The 19,840-nt window shown below is 44.4% G+C and overlaps 1 protein-coding gene across 1 annotated transcript; it reads left to right on the top strand.

The window, feature by feature from the left end:
- Positions 1 to 847: 847 nt before the first annotated feature.
- OTP (orthopedia homeobox) lies at positions 848 to 8,672 on the top strand (the record flags this gene model as incomplete). Its single annotated transcript, XM_081090084.1, has 3 exons — positions 848 to 884; positions 2,133 to 2,542; positions 8,142 to 8,672. 3 exons carry the CDS (start codon positions 848 to 850, stop codon positions 8,670 to 8,672), a joined length of 978 nt encoding a protein of 325 aa, XP_080946210.1.
- Positions 8,673 to 19,840: the final 11,168 nt, after the last annotated feature.

Raw genomic sequence — 19,840 nt, 5'->3', positions numbered from 1 at the left:
GGAAGGGGGTAGAGTTCCTGAATGACACGGCGTGCGGGCGCAGGAAGCTCCGAGCAATTGACTCAGTTTTTGCGCTCTGGGTCTGCCTAGAGCCTGGGAGCCGGTAGGCTCGGGTCCTAGTCGGGGCGTCTGGACCCTAGGCCCAGGCCTACTGAGTGGCAGCGAAGTGTACGCCGGGTCTGGAGACCGCGGTGTGCCCTTGTGCTCTGGATTGGCAGGCCCGCGTGGCCCAAGGCTCAGAGGTGTCCGGTGGACAAGCACGCAGGCGGAAAAAACTCTCGGGTCACGCGGGGGTCATGCCCTGTGCTGTCCAGAGCCTTGCCTCAGCCCCAGGAAGATTCTAGCTCTAGGAGACAGAGCTGCGCCTTTGGAGAGAGCAGGGCGGAACTAGGAGAAGGAATGGAGTGCGTGGGGAAAATCGCTGGGAAACACTGACGGAGGTTGGGCCCGGAAGCCCAGGGCGAGGCCGGGACGGCCGCATCTGCTTTAGCTGCTGCTCGGGGTCGGAGCATTCGGGCTGCCGCCGCCGCCGCCTCCTCCGGGCGGGCGCGGGCGGGCGGGCGGGCGGAGTGGGGGACTCTCCGGGCGCTGACATTTGCAGGCTGCCCTCCTGATTGGTCCCCTCGCCGAGCTGCTCACGGGTTCATTCAACTGTTAAGCACCTCCCCGTCTCTCTAAAGGACATTATAATGCAAGAAGCCCCCTTTTTAACCACAAACCGAATTTTCTTTCATTTAGGTGATCTATATATATCTATATAGTATAGCTTATAGCTTATATCTATTTTAAATAACTTAAAGGCGCTAAAATTTTGGGGGGAACAGCTTTCGCCCTGGAGCGGTGCGCGATGCTCTCTCACGCCGACCTCCTGGACGCCAGACTAGGTGAGTGCGCGCCTCTCGCCCGGGCAGCCAGGAGAAGACGGGCAGGAAATTGTCAATTTGTTTCTTATTTTACCTTAATGCGCCCTAAATGGACTAATTTCTTTAAAAGTAATTGTGCTGCATTAAAGTTTAATTTGATTTAACATCATCTTTTTAAAAAAATCTATGTAATATGTAGATCCGGGAAAAGGAGTTGGGAAATGTTACTTTTTGTTTTTGTTATTTTTTTTTCTCCTCCCCTCGCTCCCTTATCACTATTATTATTTTTGGAAAGGCGATCCACCCCATCGTAATTTCTTTGGAGGTGTTTTTCTTTCTTTTCCCGTCCTGTCTGCTTTGATTTGGTATATCTTTCTTCTCTTTTTTATCTCCTTTTCTCTCCCCCGACTACCATTTTCTCTTCTCCTCGTCTAAGTGTGATTGAATTTGTAAAAATCTGGATGAAGGAGAAGCCACTGCAATTGAAGCGGAATTGCTAAGTGTGCTCATTGAGAAGAGAGGAAAGCCAAATTCACTCACAGGCGCCGTGGCCTGCAAAACGTTTTCCTCGGCATTGCCCATGGCTGAGAGGAACGCGCCTTTTATTTCTCCGGGAAGAGAAGTTGAATTCCCTAAAGTTTGATTCACTGCGAGGTCTACTGAATTTACTTGAGTTTCTTTAATGCTGTCTGGGTTTCCGGTTTGGGAATCTTTGGTGATGGATGTGACTCCATTTTCCAAACACTTTCTCTGATTTGAGGGGGAGGCGGAGCTGATTTGGGTTGATTTCAGGGGGTGGAAGGCTTTGAGACTTATTCATCTTCCGCAAGTGAGAGGGCATCGGCTTGGGGCCGGAGGTAGATTTCGTCCAGCCGCCTAAGCACATGCAGGTGGGGCAGCAACCTCGGAACGGCTTAATTTTCTTTTCCTTTCTTTTTTCCTCACGGATATGCTCTCGGGTTCCTGGGCGCCAGGGGTTCGGTTCAGGAAAGGGACGCAGAGGCGTGTTTCATTGCCGGGACTGGGAGAGAGGAGAGCACGTGCTGCCTTCGGGAGCGGATGCGGAAAGAGGGGAAAGGGCCGGGAGCTGTGATTGCAGCTGGCAGCCCAAATCCTGGGGAGCTCAGCCGAGCGTCTTAGGAGTTTCCTTCGTAGGACGACCGTGGGAGCGGAGGGAAGCGAGGATGGGGCTGCAGGAGGCTCACGCGGGGGAAAGTCCTTCCTGGCACCGCTAGGAAGCTAGTGACCGCGATCTCCTTGCCTCCTCAGGTATGAAAGATGCCGCCGAGCTTCTGGGCCACCGGGAGGCGGTGAAGTGTAGGTTGGGCGTGGGGGGCTCCGACCCCGGGGGCCATCCGGGGGACTTAGCGCCCAACACCGACCCAGTCGAGGGAGCCACTCTCCTGCCTGGGGAGGACATCACCACCGTGGGCTCCACGCCGGCCTCGCTGGCGGTGAGCGCAAAGGACCCGGACAAGCAGCCCGGGGCCCAAGGCGGCCCGAACCCCAGCCAAGCCGGCCAGCAGCAGGGCCAACAGAAGCAGAAGCGCCACCGGACGCGCTTCACCCCGGCGCAGCTCAACGAGTTGGAGAGAAGCTTCGCTAAGACGCACTACCCCGACATCTTCATGCGCGAGGAGCTGGCGCTGCGTATCGGGCTGACCGAGTCCCGAGTGCAGGTACTGCGGGCGCGGGCGGGAGGACTTGGGCAAAGGCAGTGGGGTCTTTCCTTCCCCTGCCGGGATTCTGGGCTTCTCTTCAGAAGCCTATGCATTCCTGGGTCGAGTTAGCTCCTCGGCCCGGAAACTGGCCCCGATCGCCATCTTCCAGTGGACAGGCAGGGCCTCAGTCTCCCACCAGTATAACCACATCCCAGCAGAAACTCCTCATAAGCGAAGCTGGCATTGTTCGACTGAGCCGCCTTCTTCCTCCCGAGAAGGGAACCTCCGCGTCTCCCACCCGCCGCGTCTCCAGGCGGCTAAGCCGAGCGCGCACTTCCACTCCAGCTTGCGTTATTGACAAGTGTTTCATTACCCTCTAATGAGTTTGTATTAAGCATCTGGATAAATGGGGGAATGCAACAATTATACAGAAACATGAAAAGGGAAAAAGTAAGGTGTGGAGGCACCTTTTAAAAAAGATCCACACCTGCGTTTCACGGTGCTTTATTCTGCTGAATATCATCTTCCCGCGCTCTCGGGCAAAAAATACCCCCAGTTTTGATGTTTTCAAGGAATCTGAACTTTAATGGTGCAACCAGTGCTCTAAGGGCGGCTGCAGCGATCCCCCACAGCTTCTAATACTTGGCTTACTCCTAAGAAAATGGGAAAAATTAAGGCTTTCTGTTTTGGATAACCGATCTGAAGACAGGATGTTTAGGGTGGGAAATATTGAACAGTTAGTAGACAAAATCATTACTGATCCCTGTTCTTGTCCAACTATCCTCCAAGTTGTAAATTATATATAACAGAAAACACACCTTCAACTTTTCTGTAATTTGGTAAATAAAAGCATAAGTCTAATGAATCTCATTTCCTCCACTTTTTAAAAGAATGAAAAGCAATGTATCAAATATTTTATGGGCAAGTGCTGGAGGCGAAATTTCAAGACACACACTATACTAGTATAATCATGAGCTATCCAGGGTGCTGAAAATCTTCCCTTCCTGTCTTGGATTTGGTAGTTTCCGCTAATCCTGGGCGTCAACCTCAGCTCTAGATTCTTTTATAAACTAAGTTTAAATATCTCAGCTACTTTATATTTGATCTAAGAAGAGACCAAGGTGTCCATAATTACAGTGATGAATATTTCTGCCTCCATTGGGCATTTTAAAGATAGTCTAATCTAGAAAAATAGCGTGTGCTCCTGTTCTAAATAGTCAGCAAATGAATGTCATTGGGTACTTAAAGTGGTCAAATTAAAAAAAGCAATATTCAGGTATAACATAGATTAATATTTTTACTCAATATAAGACTGGTTGGTTTCCTTAGTGAAAGCTGGAAGCCCTGAACCATGGGCCTTTGATATTAAGCACCAAAAGAATGTTAATTGCATTGTGCAGATAAATATTACTAAGGCTCTTTAATTTTTTTTTACCTTGCACCTCCTTTTAAATATGAAGTTGAGCCCAAACTTTAAAAATCACATACCATTTCGACACTTCTATTACTGTTAATGATAAAACCAGCTTGTTAGAATCTTGTAGATTCAGAATTCATAATTTACTTTTTGTCTCTCAAGAGAAAACCTATCTAATAATTTTTGTTTTAAAGAGTAAAATGCTATTGCTTAACCTAGACATACTGATAATTAGTTTAAATTAAAATAGAACTTAGAATCACAAATAAAATATAATTGGACAACTGACTTTATGAAAAAAGAAAACGAGGTCTATTAAACTTTATTAGATCTTCCAAAGGTTAATGGCAGTGAATCTTTTAATAGAAAAAGTTGTAAATGAAATAAAATACAAACTATATAATAGGAACAGTTATTTTCAAAAAGTACACAAAAGAATAATCAAGAAGAAAGAGACAAAGTACTTTAATTGTTCTAGTATAATGCTCAGCAAAGATAATAGCTTGAGGCTGCTGATAGGAACAATTTAATAGAATGGCAATTTCAATATTTTTAAAAATAATGTTCCATAGTTTAAAAAGTAATCAGATCAACATAACCTTTTTAATTAACATTTCAAAATGATTAACATTATGTAATGTAATGCAAAAATAATTTATGGAAAATGTATTTACTTCACAATTCACTCTACCATTGCTCCTTGACCAAATTTAAATTAAATAGTAATTGGTTTATGTTCTTATATGATGAGTACTTCATAGTTTTCTTTATAGTTAACAGATTGCCACACATTCTTTTCAGTACGTGGGCCACTGCACTGATTAAAAATGATGGAAACATTTCATTTATTGCAATTGTATGTTTTTAAGGATGCTTTCTGGTTGCAGACTAAATGTCCCAACATACTTATTTTTTTTAACCCATATCTGGTATATATCATACTTTTAAGTATTAAAGCACCTCTCCTCACATAGAGGCCAATTCCATGTCTGGTATTGCTCCCCTTTTCTGGCTAGTATAATAAAACCATTCCTTTTATAGCATGCCATTATTAGAAACCAATTTCAGAATTATTTATAACCTGGAATGGCTTATTAAGCAGCAATGCGAGAATCATGCAAATTACGCGATCAAATGCAATATAATAAGCATAATCATTAGTCTCTAGCACGGATTAATTAACTTTCAATATTTTATTTACATAAAAACCAAATCAGTGAAATAACTTCTGCACAGTCAGGCTTGCCTTTCAATATTTTATAGGAACAAAAATAATGTGCTGTAATTCCATTGACCATGTCTCCCAGAATGGCCCTGTCACCTGCCACATCTTAATAGGGGGACAAGCTAAGAGTATTTTCTAGTTTTCTAATGGAATGAGAAATTGCATTTTCTTCCTCTCCCAGCACTATTAAAGTGTAATGAATTCGGCCCAGAGTTCACGGCTGGCTGATCGAAATGAACCTGAGATCTAGGCTTTAATACAGCTCCCCAGATTTCCTCCCAAATCTTCACATTAATCATTTGCTGGATTCCAATGAGATCTTCATAAAGCATTTGCTTGGAAGGGGGAAAAAGTAATATTCTCTTCTTCTCCCTCTCTTTCTCTATTTCTGAGCCATTTATAAGTGGGGAATTAAACGGACTATATATTTTAAAATACATTTACAGTATGTCTATATTACTGTAACAGCAGATATTACAAAAGTGGATTTTTAAATTCCAACCTCCATTAGATTCTCACTGTTGTATTAAGCATTTTCTGAGAAGAGCTGCATTTCAAACTGAGTACAAAGTTGGCCCGTGGCTGCGGTTAATATATTTCCTGGAGTTGTCATCTGTGCATTCTCAAAATCTCCCTTAGGTTTTGCCTGCATTTTAATCCGTCATGCTCTAGTTTTCAAGTGGAAACATTCACATTTTAAAAACATATGCATCATAGCTTGGAACGGAGGTGCTCAGACCCCATGAAGACTTTTTCCCCCAACCCCAGTAAGCCATGAAACATAAAAAATTTTGTAGCCATCATTTGACTACTAACCCTCAAACATAATTGAGCACTGTTTTTCGAATATTCCTACAATATTTAGTTTTTTAACAGCTGTTCTTTTCCTCCCGTGCCTGAGATTCAGAAACCTTACTGGTGGGTGTATTTTCTACTGAAATTCTACCGAGCTGAGCTATCCCTCCCCCTTCTTTCTTCTGTTTCTCTCCCCACTGCCCCACAGAAGTCCACCACCTTCCTCCTCTGCTGTTCATCCCAAACATTCAAGCATTTCGGGGGTCACTGAAACTTGCAAGGTGTTAGAAACAGGCAATTAATTTGTAGATATCTATCAAAATATATCCGGGTGATGTGAGGGACCCTTTCGACACAGACAGGGTCTCTGTCTAGGGCCCCATCGGTTTACCTTCCCCCAGTCCCACCTTGGATGGGTAGTACAGGCGACCTGTGACCGCAAGTCTCCTCGCTGTGCTTTCCTTGGCTCCTGCAGGTTACCCTCCACGGAGGGCCTCTAACAGCTCAATCCACCACCGGCTGCATTGATCCCAGCCACCACCCTGGCCCTGCTGCCTCATTAATCCGCTGTGCCACCAGCACAAGGGGCTTTAGCAGGAAAGGGATAGAGGTCTTTACCCAATTGGACACTGGTGTAAACAGAAACATGGGAAATGGGGAAGAAAGCAGAGAAATATAAAATGGTGGGCGATGGCCAGATATGGTAGAACAGGCCATGGCCAGCTCAAAGGCAGGCAGAATTCTAGATTGCAAAATGCGGTTGATGCTGATGAGCAGAGAGTGCATAGCTTACTGAGAAGGGGTCAGGTACTTCTGGACTCATGATACTATAGCTTTCAGAATAAACACTAAAGAGCTTGGGTTAACCGAAGAATAACCTTTTGGCCACAAATATGGTGGTCAAATTGCACTGGCCAAATTCTAAGATGAAACTCAATCAGTATTTGAGCTGTGTCCCCTACCATTTACATGTATGCACAGTAAACCTTCAACTGACTAGATATTAAACTGAAAGCCTGCCAAGTAAGCATGCTGGCTAATTTTTTTTTAAATAAGATCAAATTAAAATATGGAAGACGAGAGGTTATCTTGATCAGGCAGTTTACTTTCAGGAGTAGTGAATATGACATCTATAGGTTAATTTGTCTGGCAAGGCCTGAAATTCCAGGGTCATTGTTAAGAAAGGACGCACAGGAAGCTTATTTCCATTCGCAGTTTATTTTATCAAACACATCTCATTTAAAGAGACATATGGGTTTGTCTAGAAAAATTAAACTTGACTCATAACTAGTGTGAGCTTTAAACTGACCTTTAATTTATAGCAGTCAGAAGATTTCTTCTGGTTTAAAGGTGAAAGGGGAAGGGGGTTGAGGAAATTGGAAACCTTGTTATTTGGGATCCTCAGTAAGTTCCCGAAAAGAACAAACTTGAAGGCCCTGGGGCCCAGGGCTCTGGCAGCAGGTCGCTGCACACCTGCACAGCGCAGATAAAGGTGCCTTTGCAGGGGTTTGTGAATGAGGCAGAGACTTGTGTCGGTAGTGCTGTATGTTATGAATCAGAAAGTCATGGTGGCGACCCAAACAACGCTGTAGCTCAGTAGCGCTTGCTTTCCCACACGAATCACTGCTCTGCCATCCGTGGCGTTAGGGGTTTTCCTTTGTCTTTCGATTTTGAAACCAGCTATGTCATGCACGGCCCTTCATCAATTTCCAAATTTCCAGCGTTTCTGAAAATTCTATACCCCAATCAGTGTTATAAGGCACGCTATTAAGCCACATGGGTACACATGTTTATCTTCATTTGTACACCTGTGGATCCAGCCTTGACACATGTCTGCCTGCAGACCTGTGCATCTAAGCCGTGCACCGAATGCGCCAGCATGCAGGGGCGTGGTGGACACTGAGCATGGGGGTATGTGTGCACTCCGTGCAAGCGCCTCAGGGCACGATCACTTAGGAAGGGAGTGGGCCCTTGGTGGGTGCAAGGGGCGCCGCATGACTCGCGCTGTTGGAGAACCAGGGTCTCTGGCTGGATGTGGGGGCGTGTCGGACCTGTGGCACTTGTTCGGCCTGAGTTGAGTGGGTGTATCTGACCGAGTTTCTCGGACTCAAGCCCCCGCCCTCGTGGCCGCGCCCGCTCTCTAACAGTGCCCTGTCTGTTTCCCTCCCTGCCCGCTCCAGGTCTGGTTCCAGAACCGGCGCGCGAAGTGGAAGAAGCGCAAGAAGACCACCAATGTGTTCCGCGCGCCCGGCACGCTGCTGCCCACGCCAGGCCTGCCTCAGTTTCCATCAGCCGCCGCCGCCGCCGCCGCCGCCATGGGCGACAGCCTGTGCTCTTTCCACGCCAACGACACCCGCTGGGCGGCGGCCGCCATGCCCGGGGTGTCGCAGCTGCCGCTGCCGCCGGCGCTGGGCAGGCAGCAAGCCATGGCGCAGTCGCTGTCCCAGTGCAGCCTGGCGGCCGGGCCGCCGCCCAACTCCATGGGCCTGTCCAACAGCCTGGCGGGCTCCAACGGCGCGGGGCTGCAGTCGCACCTCTACCAGCCCGCCTTCCCCGGCATGGTGCCCGCCTCCCTCCCCGGCCCCAGCAACGTCTCCGGCTCCCCCCAGCTCTGCAGCTCCCCGGACAGCAGCGATGTGTGGCGGGGCACGAGCATCGCCTCTCTCCGCCGCAAGGCGCTAGAGCACACAGTCTCCATGAGCTTCACCTAATGCAGCCGCCCCCGGCCCACTCCGCCCGAGGGCCGCCCGAGGCCGCTCCCCCCGGGCGCGCGCCCGGAGCCCCGCCCACTGCCCCGGACCCTGCCGCGCGCCCGCCCCGCCCCGCCCCGCCCCGGCCCCGACCCGGCCTCCGCCGCGTCTCGTTTAGTCCTCTCCTCTCTCCACTCGCTCGGGCTCGCCCCGAGCCCCAGCGCACGAGGCGCCCCCTCCGCCTGATTTCGATCGCCCAAGTCCCCCTCCCCCGCCACCCGGCTCACTGTACCAGCCGGTGACCCTCCCTCCACCCATCTCCAGCGCCCACCCCACCCTTTCCCGCGACACAGGCCTCCCCGCTGCTCGCGCTTGTCGTGCTCGCGCCCTCCTCTCGGCCTTGGGCTCGCGGCATTCCCACCCGCACCTGCAACACGACGCCTACGCCCGCTCCCCGCCGCCCTCCCAGCCCGTCCTTCCCCACGCCACGTGTCCCTCCTCCCGCGCCCCGCAAACGCATCTTTCCCGCCATTTTACTGACCAGGGAGTCGACTCAGGATCTGAAATCAGACACCAATGGACTGGTTTGTGGGCAGAAACATACACACGAGCGCTCTCGCTCACTCTACACACTGCACACACATGCACACACACATGCACACATACACAGTGCACCTAGGTCACACACGGACGTGTTCAAGGGACAGCACAACGTTAGGGACTTTTGTCTTAAGGGAGGGACAAGCATCTGCTACCAACCGCCTCATCCGAGGGCCCAATTGATAGGATTTTATTTATCCTCGTATTCTTTCTTCAAACTCCTCTTGTTTACTTTTCCACCACCTTACCCTTGCCTCATCCACCCAGTCACATCCATGCAACCTTCTATTGGCTTGCAAAAAAAAAAAAAAAAAAGCTTTTATTTTCTCTTACTTTTCTTAAGCACAACTGTGTGAGGGCATTGACGGGAAAGCGTCTCAGAGGACCATGCCAGTGGGTTGGGTGGCTGGAGCAGGCTAAACAGTCATGGAATGAAGAGGTGATCTTCCCCGTTTTGATAAGTTTGTGAGAAGTAACAAAATAAACATGTAAGGAAAGTTTCCTTTTGTAAAAGCAAAAGCCACATCTCTTTTCTGGATCCTCTGGACCGGGGTTCACTCGCTTTTCCATGTCTCCCCGCTGCTCTGTGCCCTTGGTTCTGTGGTCGTCCTGTCGTCCCTCGTGCCCCTTGGCCACTGCCCGGGCCCCTGCGCCGCCGATGGGTGCGCTCGGACACCTCCGCCCTGCAACTCTGTACAGAGAACAGTCAGCTCTTCTGCATGTGCCGGCCAAAGCCACACCCGGAGAACAGACGCGCTTTCCAAGAATGAACAAACACGTGAAATAGGATGTTTTGTGTAGATAAAGCATTCTCGTTACATACTGGTCAACTTGTGATATGTTTTAACTTATTGTCTGTGCTTCTTTATGGAATTTGGTTTTCTTAATAAATGTTTGAGCTAATATAAAGCATATTGACTTTTCCGGACAAGTTTATATCGAGTTAAATGTAAATGGATAAAATAAAATCATTTTCGGTATGTGATCCGGAGAACGACGGGTTTCGGTGTGACTTTGCGTGGGCAACGGGAAGAGCATCTGTCCTGGAGGGTCTCAGTTCGCCTTCCGGGCGGGACCCGCGTCCGGGACGCGGCCACCCTTCAGCCGGCTTGGCTTCGTCTCGGGCGGCACAGCGCGCTCCGCTCCGCTCCGCTCGGCGGAGGGCCCCGCTCGGCCCGCGGCCGGAAGTGAGAGGCAGCGCCGCCAGGGCCCGGCGAGCTCGAGGCCTCGCGAGGCTTCGGGCGGCCCGCGGCTTCCGAGCCGAGCGGGCCCAGGGGCGCAGCTGCAGGCGCTAATGGCTGGGCCGAGAGCTGATGAGCTGCTCAGGTGCAGGGCTCCCTCCTACAAAGCAGAAGAGGGAGGCCGCGGCCCCGCTGCGCGCGCGCGTGCGACGGGCGGGCTGTGGGCCGCAGGCGGGCCGCCGCGAGGGCAGCTGGGGACCTCGGCGGTGCCGGGGGGCGTCGCCCGGCCCTGCGTGTGGACCCAGTCGGCGGCGGGCAGACCGGCCGGCTTTCTCCGCCCCCGAGCCCAGGCCTCCGGGCCGGCAGATCCAGGCGCCGCTACAGGTACGGGGCTGCCCCACCGGGCAGGGCGCCTCGGGAGGCCGCGTGTCCGCCTGCCTGGGGCCCGCCCACGCCTCTGCGGCCTCCCTCCGCGGGCGGGGCCGCCTGGTGTCCTCGGCCCCAACTGGCTTCCCGCTGACCCCGAATGTAGGCGCGTGTGTGTTGACACAATATCATGCTCGGCTCAGGTGGACCACGAGCGAGTAGACACTTGCGTAGCCTGCACGGGGGCCGCCCGGGAGTCTGGTTGTGGGTGTGTTTTGAACTTGGGGGCCAGTCGGTACCCAGGCTTCCTGCGGAAGCCGAACCCGGTCAGCCCTGTGGCCGAAGCGCAGTGGGCAGTGTAGGCCCGCGCGCCCCGGCCCCTGGGAAGGGTTCGGGTTCGGTGGCCACACAGTGTCAGCCCTGAGGACACCCTGGTCCCGGAACACAGTGGGCACCGCTGGGCTGCATGTGAGTTTTAGGAACGGGTGTCATTGTTACTCCACCGAGAGAACACCGGGGAATCTTCTCGAAGGTGAGGACAAAAGGCATGCTTTTCTGGGGTCAAGAAAAACCATCTATGTATGTCACCTTGGGAATTTTAATCGTAGGTAAAATTTGGTTGGTGGGTTCACAGAATAGTTCACCTGTACATTTTCTAAAGGGTATTTTTGATATGTTAAAATATTAAAGAATGCTCATCTGGAATTTTATATAAAAAGGGAACATTTCTATGTTTTAGAGCTCAGCCTAGAATTTAGGAGCATAATAACCACATTTCTAAAACATCGGTAGGGAAAAGAAAAATACTTCTCCTTATTTTAAAAATTTTATCATATTCTCTCTTTTCCTAGGCTAGTACAGTTTTTTTTTTAATTTGAAATCATAGATACTGTAATCTCAAGTCACATTTAAGAGATCAGTACAAACCACAGATTGCTTCACCAGGGAACATGGAAGGTTGTTTACAAGGATGCTAATTTTTACAGCTTTTTTTATGCTGCTATAAAGCATAACTTTATGATGTAGGAATGCAATAAAAGATGCTAAATGGAATCTTCAAAAATTGTATTTCTCAAAAGCAAGGGAAATGGGATCTTTCATTTGAAAAAAAATGAGCCAACTTAGAATACTGATGAGAAGTTACACATCAACTGAAGTGATAGATGCTTTCAAAAATACTTATATTTCGTAATATAGTGGTTATCAGTATTAGAATGAAAAAGTACACAGTTTTTCACTTGACCTGACTCTGGAATAATATTTGTCTCTATGGCAATAGATTTTTGTATTAAGAATGCTGAACAGTTTAATGTCATATGTACTATTAGCATAAGGGAAGGCAACCTGGCCTAAATTGTTAAAGCTGACAACAATGGTAAAAAACAGAGAATAGGAATCTCTTTCACAAGCCTGAACAATTTCAGCAGTTTGAGGAAGGAAAAAAAAACACTTAACAGAATAATACTTCATATTATTTTTTACTACTTATCAGCAGCAATTCTGATTCAAAACTGTTAAAGTTATAATAAGAAGCAATTACATTCAGTAAGGGAATAAAGACAGTAATGATGAATAATGTCAGAACACAGGGTAGATAAGTCAACATGGTAGATGTCCTACCTCTAATGAATTGTACTTTTTGCTAAGTAGCCTGTTTGGCATTGAAGACTGTCACCAGTGCTAAGTAGAAGAAGTCAAAGTCTATTATGATGTAGCTGTATGATTGATTTATTTGAATACATATATTCATCCTTGTATCTTTATGTTCTCCTTAATATTGGCACTAAATATCACACATGGCATTAAGTGATGGCATTTAATAATGTTGCACTTAGTTTACCTTTTGTTGATGGTGGAAGAAATAGGATATAGGAATTCAACCTGCTAAAGATGAGGTTAGGTATTGAATACAAAATGGGACACAGAGCAATTTCAGTAAATCAAGGTAGATGTGAATGGAGAACACAGAAGAAATTCTAACTTTGGGGCAATTGATGTTTAAAGCCCTCAATGACTGCTTCCCCTGAAAATGAAAATGTTTTTAATTTGTGTTGTGTAGTTTACATTTTAATTTTTAGAATAAAGAAAAAACTTAGCCCACAAAGATGTTTTCTAGTAATGGCAGTAGTTAACCTGTCAGTTGAAAGAATGTAACCTTCCTTTTCTCCTTTTCATGACATAAAGGTAATCTCATCTGAGGGCATTTATGTGAAGAAATAACAGCATGGCTTGGTGAAACGACTGGCTCATTAATCCTGGCATCTACTTCCTACAGGGTTCCTTGATTAGTTAGATTCATTCATCGGGCATTTCGGAGTTTTTGATTTGTCACCATTGGATAGGTTCACTGAGTTCAGGCTAAATTGAGCCAGAAGCAATGTTTATTAGTAATTTTGTAGTACAGGCTATCCTAATAATTCAGCCCAAATATCTCATCTGAAAAATATCCATTCACCCTCACTTCTAATGTGGGTTGCAGCTGTGTTCATAGAGAATTGAAAGAACACAAGTGATTGGGCATGTATTTTCTAAATTATTAATATGATGGCTAATAGCTATAAACCCATCTTCATATCCAATGCAGAAATAATGATTCATTTTAAAAATGAAAGCAGCAACAAAGGGGGGTCACCCACTGCCTGGCTCTCTGCTAACTCTTATCAGTGCAAAGCTTTTGGTACAGGACCCTTGGCCTATTTATATGTGGTCATTACAGAGAGAAACAGGACAGTGCCCTTTGTTTTTCCTTGTGCATGCTCTACCAAAACACGGCACAGATTTTATCACACTTACTAGAAAATGCTTTTAAGGAACTTCAGGCATGAGCTACACAAGAGAGGGCCCTCTTTTGATTTTGACAATGCCATAAGAATGTAAGCAGGCATAATTACTTGTGCAGTTAAACTGCATCTTCCATCCACATGATCAAATATCCCATACTAGAGGCCCAGTGCATGAAATTTGTGCACGGGTAGGGTTCCTAGACCTGGCCGGCGATCAAGGCGGATCAGGGCCTTCCTTCCCTGGCTGCCGGCTGCCGGCCACTGGCTGGGGCCTTCCTTTGTTCTGCGCCGCCCCCTGGTTGTCAGTGCACATCATAGCAAGCGATCAAACTCCTGAGGGGACACTTTGCATTTTAGCCTTTTATATATATAGATATCTAAGCTAAAAGCCACACTGGATTTGAGATACACTTGTTGCAGTTGCTCAGGCTGCCACATTCCTCTTAGTTCTGAGTTGAAGTAATTCACAAATGCCAGAAAATACATAATTAACCCATATGTCATATGTGGTATATATTCTTTATATCATTCGCTGAAATGTTACAGGGTTTTATGTGCTTTTGCTCACAATCCTTATTGAATGTATTTAAGGTAAATACAAACAAGGTGAGATTAAGAACTCTAGAAGCCCTTAATACTGGAAATATTATATGTGATTCCTAGGAAATTAAAAATACTAAAGCATTAAATACAAAATATAAGTATATTGAAATTAAAATAAGTTCTCTCTAGATTTTCTAATTGCAAAATTTTGAATGAGTTCAGTGAAGCTGAAATGGTCTCTTTTTGCTGCCCTTGCTTTATTAATTATCACATGCTTAGTCTATTAGGTACTCCAACACTGATTTCAGAAATAACATTTTCAGAGGGTATTTATTACTTTTCCTCCAGTAGCTTACATTTGAACTTCATTTTTCAGTTTATAGAGCACATTATCTCATTTAAATCATAGCACTTTTATGAAGTAGATATTATATTCCCTATATTACAGGTGAAGAAATTGAGACTCATAGAGGCTAAGGAGCTTGTCCAGGGTCACATTATTCTTTAAGATAATTTTAAACATCTTCAGATCTTTTAGCATACCATTGTGTATGTGACATGTAGACATTGCTCTTAGTCTTAAAATATTTTCAGGGATAAAAGCTAAAATATTTCCCTTAATTAGAAATTTAACTATCTACCCTTGTAATATAATCAAGACAGGTTCTTTTTGATGGAACTTGATAAAATTAAATATAGTTTCAAGTCTAGAAACATTCCTCACCTCCTGAACTTTACCCTCAGAGGTTAATTCAAGATAGTTCTAGTTTGTCAGTGAGAAGGCTCTTTATTGCGTGCAGAATCTTTATTAATGCAGTTGTCTCCTTATGACACAAACTCTGAGTTGACATGGCAAGAAACTTGGGAGCTAGCCCTGAGAGTATTTTGAGGGGAGTGGCATTGTATATGGAAAGGGGATGGTTTGACTCTATCCACAGGGAGAGGATCCTTGAATTCCTTGGTATTTCATATGTGTTTCTCATCTGTCTCTGGAAGAATTTATAGGGGGATCTCTTAATATTGCTTCTGTATAATATTAAATAGTCACAACTCAGGATAAGCTGTTTCTCATTTTTATGTCCTCCACATGTTAGAAACCTACTCTGTCAATCATAGAATCATAAAATCTTAGCATTTGAAACTATCTTTGAAATCACCTAGTTCAAATTCCCTGTCCCTTTTTTTCTTGCTAAGTGGACTTGAAGATTCTGATTGAACACAAGACAAATCTCTGTTATTGGCCCCACTACCAGAGAGTCCTTTCTTTTATTGAGCCTAGTCTGCTTCTTGCTCTTCCTTCTATATAGTCTTGCATCATTAGGGGGTTTTCGTCACATCTCTTACTACTGAAATAATTTTTCTTTTTTGTCTTTATTCATATTTATATCAGTTATTATAATACCAGCCTATGCTGTGATACCAGATAAACCTCATATCTCTGGCTTAACATAATCAAGGTTTATTTCTTGCTCATAGAAATTCCACTGTGAGTGAAGTGATTCTCCAGAACAGTTTCCTTTCATGCAGTGACTTAGTGATATAAACTGTTTTCATTTTGTGGCTCGACCACCTCAATATAGGGTTTTCATTGTCTTTGAGGAAGGAAAAGAAAGAGCTGAATGGTTATGAATTGGCTCTACTGCTTTGACCCAGAAATTTCTATGGTCCAATAAGCAAAAACTAGGCTTTCCCCAATTGCAAGAGGGCTGGCAAATGTAGGGGAGAACATGGATATTCAGTCAGTAGAAAATATCTCTGCCACAATTTTATTTTCTCTTCAATAAATACTATTAGTTCCCTTATTTACCATGTTTTTTATACTTATAAGTCAACTTTTTTTGTGTGTGTAGTGGAGTTCCAGAGAAGTAGATTACATCCAAGCTCTTGGGAAGCCTACCATATAAATGGGGAGACAAAACAAGTATATTTTTAAAAGAAAACTACAGAAGGCAGCTTTTAATGGTTTGATCAAAGGCTGAGTATTCTGATCCATATCATAAATGCAGTGGGAATTCAAAGAAACATCATTGGGGATAGAATTCCTGAGCAAGGCTTCCGGAAGGAACTGGACCTTACAAGATAGCAATGTCACCCTTTAAGATTTTCTTCTCCATTTTATTAGAATTCTTTTGATCTTTGCTTGTGGGTCTTATTTTCAAATCGATAAAGTATATCTGGTGTGTTTATGGCATTACTAAATTATCCACTATCCTCTTAAATTTGGAGCCATTGATCAAATTCAGGTCTCCAGTGAGCAGGACAAGCCATTCTGGACCATTTGCCATACATTAATAGTCATTCATAATCTGGGTAGTGTTATAGGATCATGGATATTCCCCAAATGGATAAATTGTAGCAACATAATTCCCCAACATCTAGCATGGACTCTGTCATATAGTAGGTGCTCAATAGATGTTTATTAAGTTGAATTTAGGTCAGATGTGTGGGTGTTAAAGCTCCTAGCTTATTGTATTTGCTACTTGTCTGTTATCATATGTGGGGAGAAGTTATCAATTTTAAAGTATATTATAGGGCTTACATGAATAATAAGGTGAAAAATACACAAATCACTCCTGACAACAAGCAAACTGGTATTTTTATTCTCATAAAGAGACCATCCTCATCCTATGGTGAGCACAGTGCTCACTTGGGGAGTAAACTGTCACCCATGGGAGGCCAATTACCTTTCCCAAAGAACTGGGGTACCATGTAGTGTCTTCAAAAAGGTAATTTAGTAAATTATGCCCTGGTGTCTTGGGAAAGTTAATATGCCACTCTTAGAAACTCCAGTGACTGGATTGTTTCCCACAATAGAGGGAGGAGCACATGATTGCCAGGAAACCAGCCATCTTAGATTTCCCTATTGGTAGGCATAAGAGCTTCATTTTCATTTAAACCTAGTGGCTTCCTGAGCAATGGTTGTATGTCATGAGGCATTTAAGATTTGAAGAGTTATGATGATAATTTTCTCCTTAGGCAGAGCTCCAAATCAGGACCTTAAGGTTCTGGTTGGGATGGCCTTGGGCATAGATTAGGAGATTGCTGCTTTCAGGGAAATAGGTATTTTTCCTTTTTGTTGTAGAACATTCCTTACCCTGTGCCTATTCTGCTATAGCTGGGGACCATGAAGAAATGCAGCATGGTTTGGAAAACATAATAACCCTTGGTCAGTCATCATCTGACTGTATTACTTTGATCCAGTCATTTAGCAGCTGTGAGCTTCTATTTCCTCATATAATATTTAAAGTTTTTTCTCAGTGCTAACAATTTCTGATAATGTTACAATTTTATATGGCTGACTAGCATGGGACAAGTCAATTTAAAAAATGCCTGTTAATCAGATGCATGGGCAGGTTTTTGTCTAATCTGTTTCTTTTAAAGATAATTGTTCTTTTATTTGGGAGAAGGGGATCTGATTTTGAGTCAAGCCAGCATTGTATTAAGGTGCTCAAGAGGTAAACACAAAACACCAGTGCTCTGCTCAAGAGTTGCTGCCACTGACAACTTCCTTGTAATAGGACACAAGGAAGGATTTGGGGCTGTATTGAATTTATTTTCCAGAATAGGAAAGAAAGACTGGAAAATGCAATAATTTAACTTTCCATAAACAAATATGGTTGTGCAAAGGAATTCTTATCTCTCTCCTTAAATCTTTAGTGACATGGGGTTATCTATCATCCAGTAAAGTATGGTTATCCCATGGATTTGACTGGAAAGGAGAAATCAGAGAGAAAACAGATAACCTAGACATATTCCCCGGTAGGAAAAACTCAGTAAATTTTGGTTGAATTGATTGGATTCAAATAGTACTAGGAGTTATGTGTATAAAGTTAGCAAGATAACTGGAAAACTAGTGTGGGCAGTATTAGCAAATTTATTCAGTTGCCAAGGCAATGCCAGGTGTTTATGACTACATGAGAGAATGAAGAGAACGGGCGGGCAGCCTAGTGTGTGTTCAGGTGAGCTCGTGTGCACAGACCAGGAAGAATCACTGCTCATAACCTCTTTTTTATGTATGGATGAAGGCAGTTAGTTCAAGCCCAGGGGAAACTGTTGAAGTATGTGAAGTTTTCAGCTTTCTTTCCTCCTCTGGCATTTTTAGAGTCAAGACCTTCTCTTTCAAATCCTTTTACCCAACCAAAATAGGAAATTAACTGGTATCATTTACAGTTTGACTGAATAGATTTAAAGCAATATGCTAACTCATCTATTTAAAATCCTTTAATTTTAGTGTAAAAAGATTGTATCTTAATCTGTTTAAAAAAACTTAAACATTAGGAGACAAGTAAGAATGATGTTGGAGATAGAGTGTTTTCAAAGGGGCAATCTGAAATTTAAGGAAATTATATCACACTTGATACTGGCCTTCCAAATAAATATACTTCAGTTATTTAGGATGCTCTAAGAGTTGTAGAAAGAGGAGTAAAGAAAAATATTCATTTGGTAGGTGGGAACACAGGTGCTTTTTAATTTTCTTCAAATGGTATATATATTCTTTTGTTTGTTGAACATATTTCACAATAACAAAGTACCAGTTGTAATTTCTTCCCTTCTTCAGTGTTCATCTTCAAATATCAGCTTTTCTTAGAGTAACCAAGATTTTACATTTTCCCTTGGAGATTAATTGCCTAAATACTTCTGAGTACACAGAGGCACCTTCTGTATTGTTGGCTTCTCCAAGGCAAAACCCTGGGTTCCAGTTACTGCGGCCTTTAACTGCCTCCTGGCTTTAAAGTAGTCCTCTCCTCCCATTGCAACCTCACCTCTTTTTCTTCCCTGTCTTTATTCCTCTGCTTTGAAGTTCCAGAGTCCTTCCCTTTGGTAATTCCATTGTTTCCTCTAGACAGGCAATCCTCATCCTTCTGGCCCCAAATTTCTGCTGACTCAAGAACACGTGGAGTTGGGGTCAGGGCTGGGGAGAAGCAACAGCTGGACAAGTTGCCCATGCATCCCTCAGGTAATTGGAGGGGAGGGGTGGAAGAGGAATAATGGAGGCTTCTTTGGGTATTATACAAGAAAGTATGACCTGGAGCATAGGAGTAGGTTGAGACCACGAAACCCGAGTTTGGGGAGAATCAGATCCAGGACTTTTGTCTATTAACTTGTGTGTATTGAGGATTAGTTTAGCTATTCCCTAGCCTGGATTCATGTATCTGACATTTATTAGATGGCAAAAAATATTTGTTGAATAAATTATACTGAGGTGGTAATGAGGAGAAAGGACAACATTGACTTTGCTTTTAGGTACCAGAAAAGTGAGAGAGTACAATATTTGCAGTGTAAAAGTAAAAAAAAAAAAAAAAATCCTATTGATATGAGTTACTTATCTAATTGTCATGAAACACTGAAGCAATTATATGTAAAATAAAATACTTTCATATGAACTTTGAATTCTCTTTTGTAAGTAGTACATTATATTTGTAACAGTAGTACAGTATATATTAGGTGTTAGGTAGGATGTATCAAGATAGGAAGGAAGGTTTCTGGTCAGCTACTCTTGTTATTGCTGGTTAAATTATTCACACAAATTATGGACCAAATGATCATTTAACATCAGCTTAGATATCTTCAAGAAATAGGAAGCTTACCACCTTATAAAGTATTCCATTTCTTTTAAAACATTATTGTATCAAACTGAAACCATCCCCCCTCTGGCTTATCCTTGATGTCCCACAAAACAAGTCTGCATCCTTTATTACTTGACAGTTCTTCACAT

The sequence above is a fragment of the Myotis nattereri genome (assembly GCF_964212035.1).
Source record: "Myotis nattereri genome assembly, chromosome: 4".
NCBI lineage: Eukaryota > Metazoa > Chordata > Mammalia > Chiroptera > Vespertilionidae > Myotis > Myotis nattereri.
This window is presented reverse-complemented; position numbering and strand designations above follow the sequence as displayed.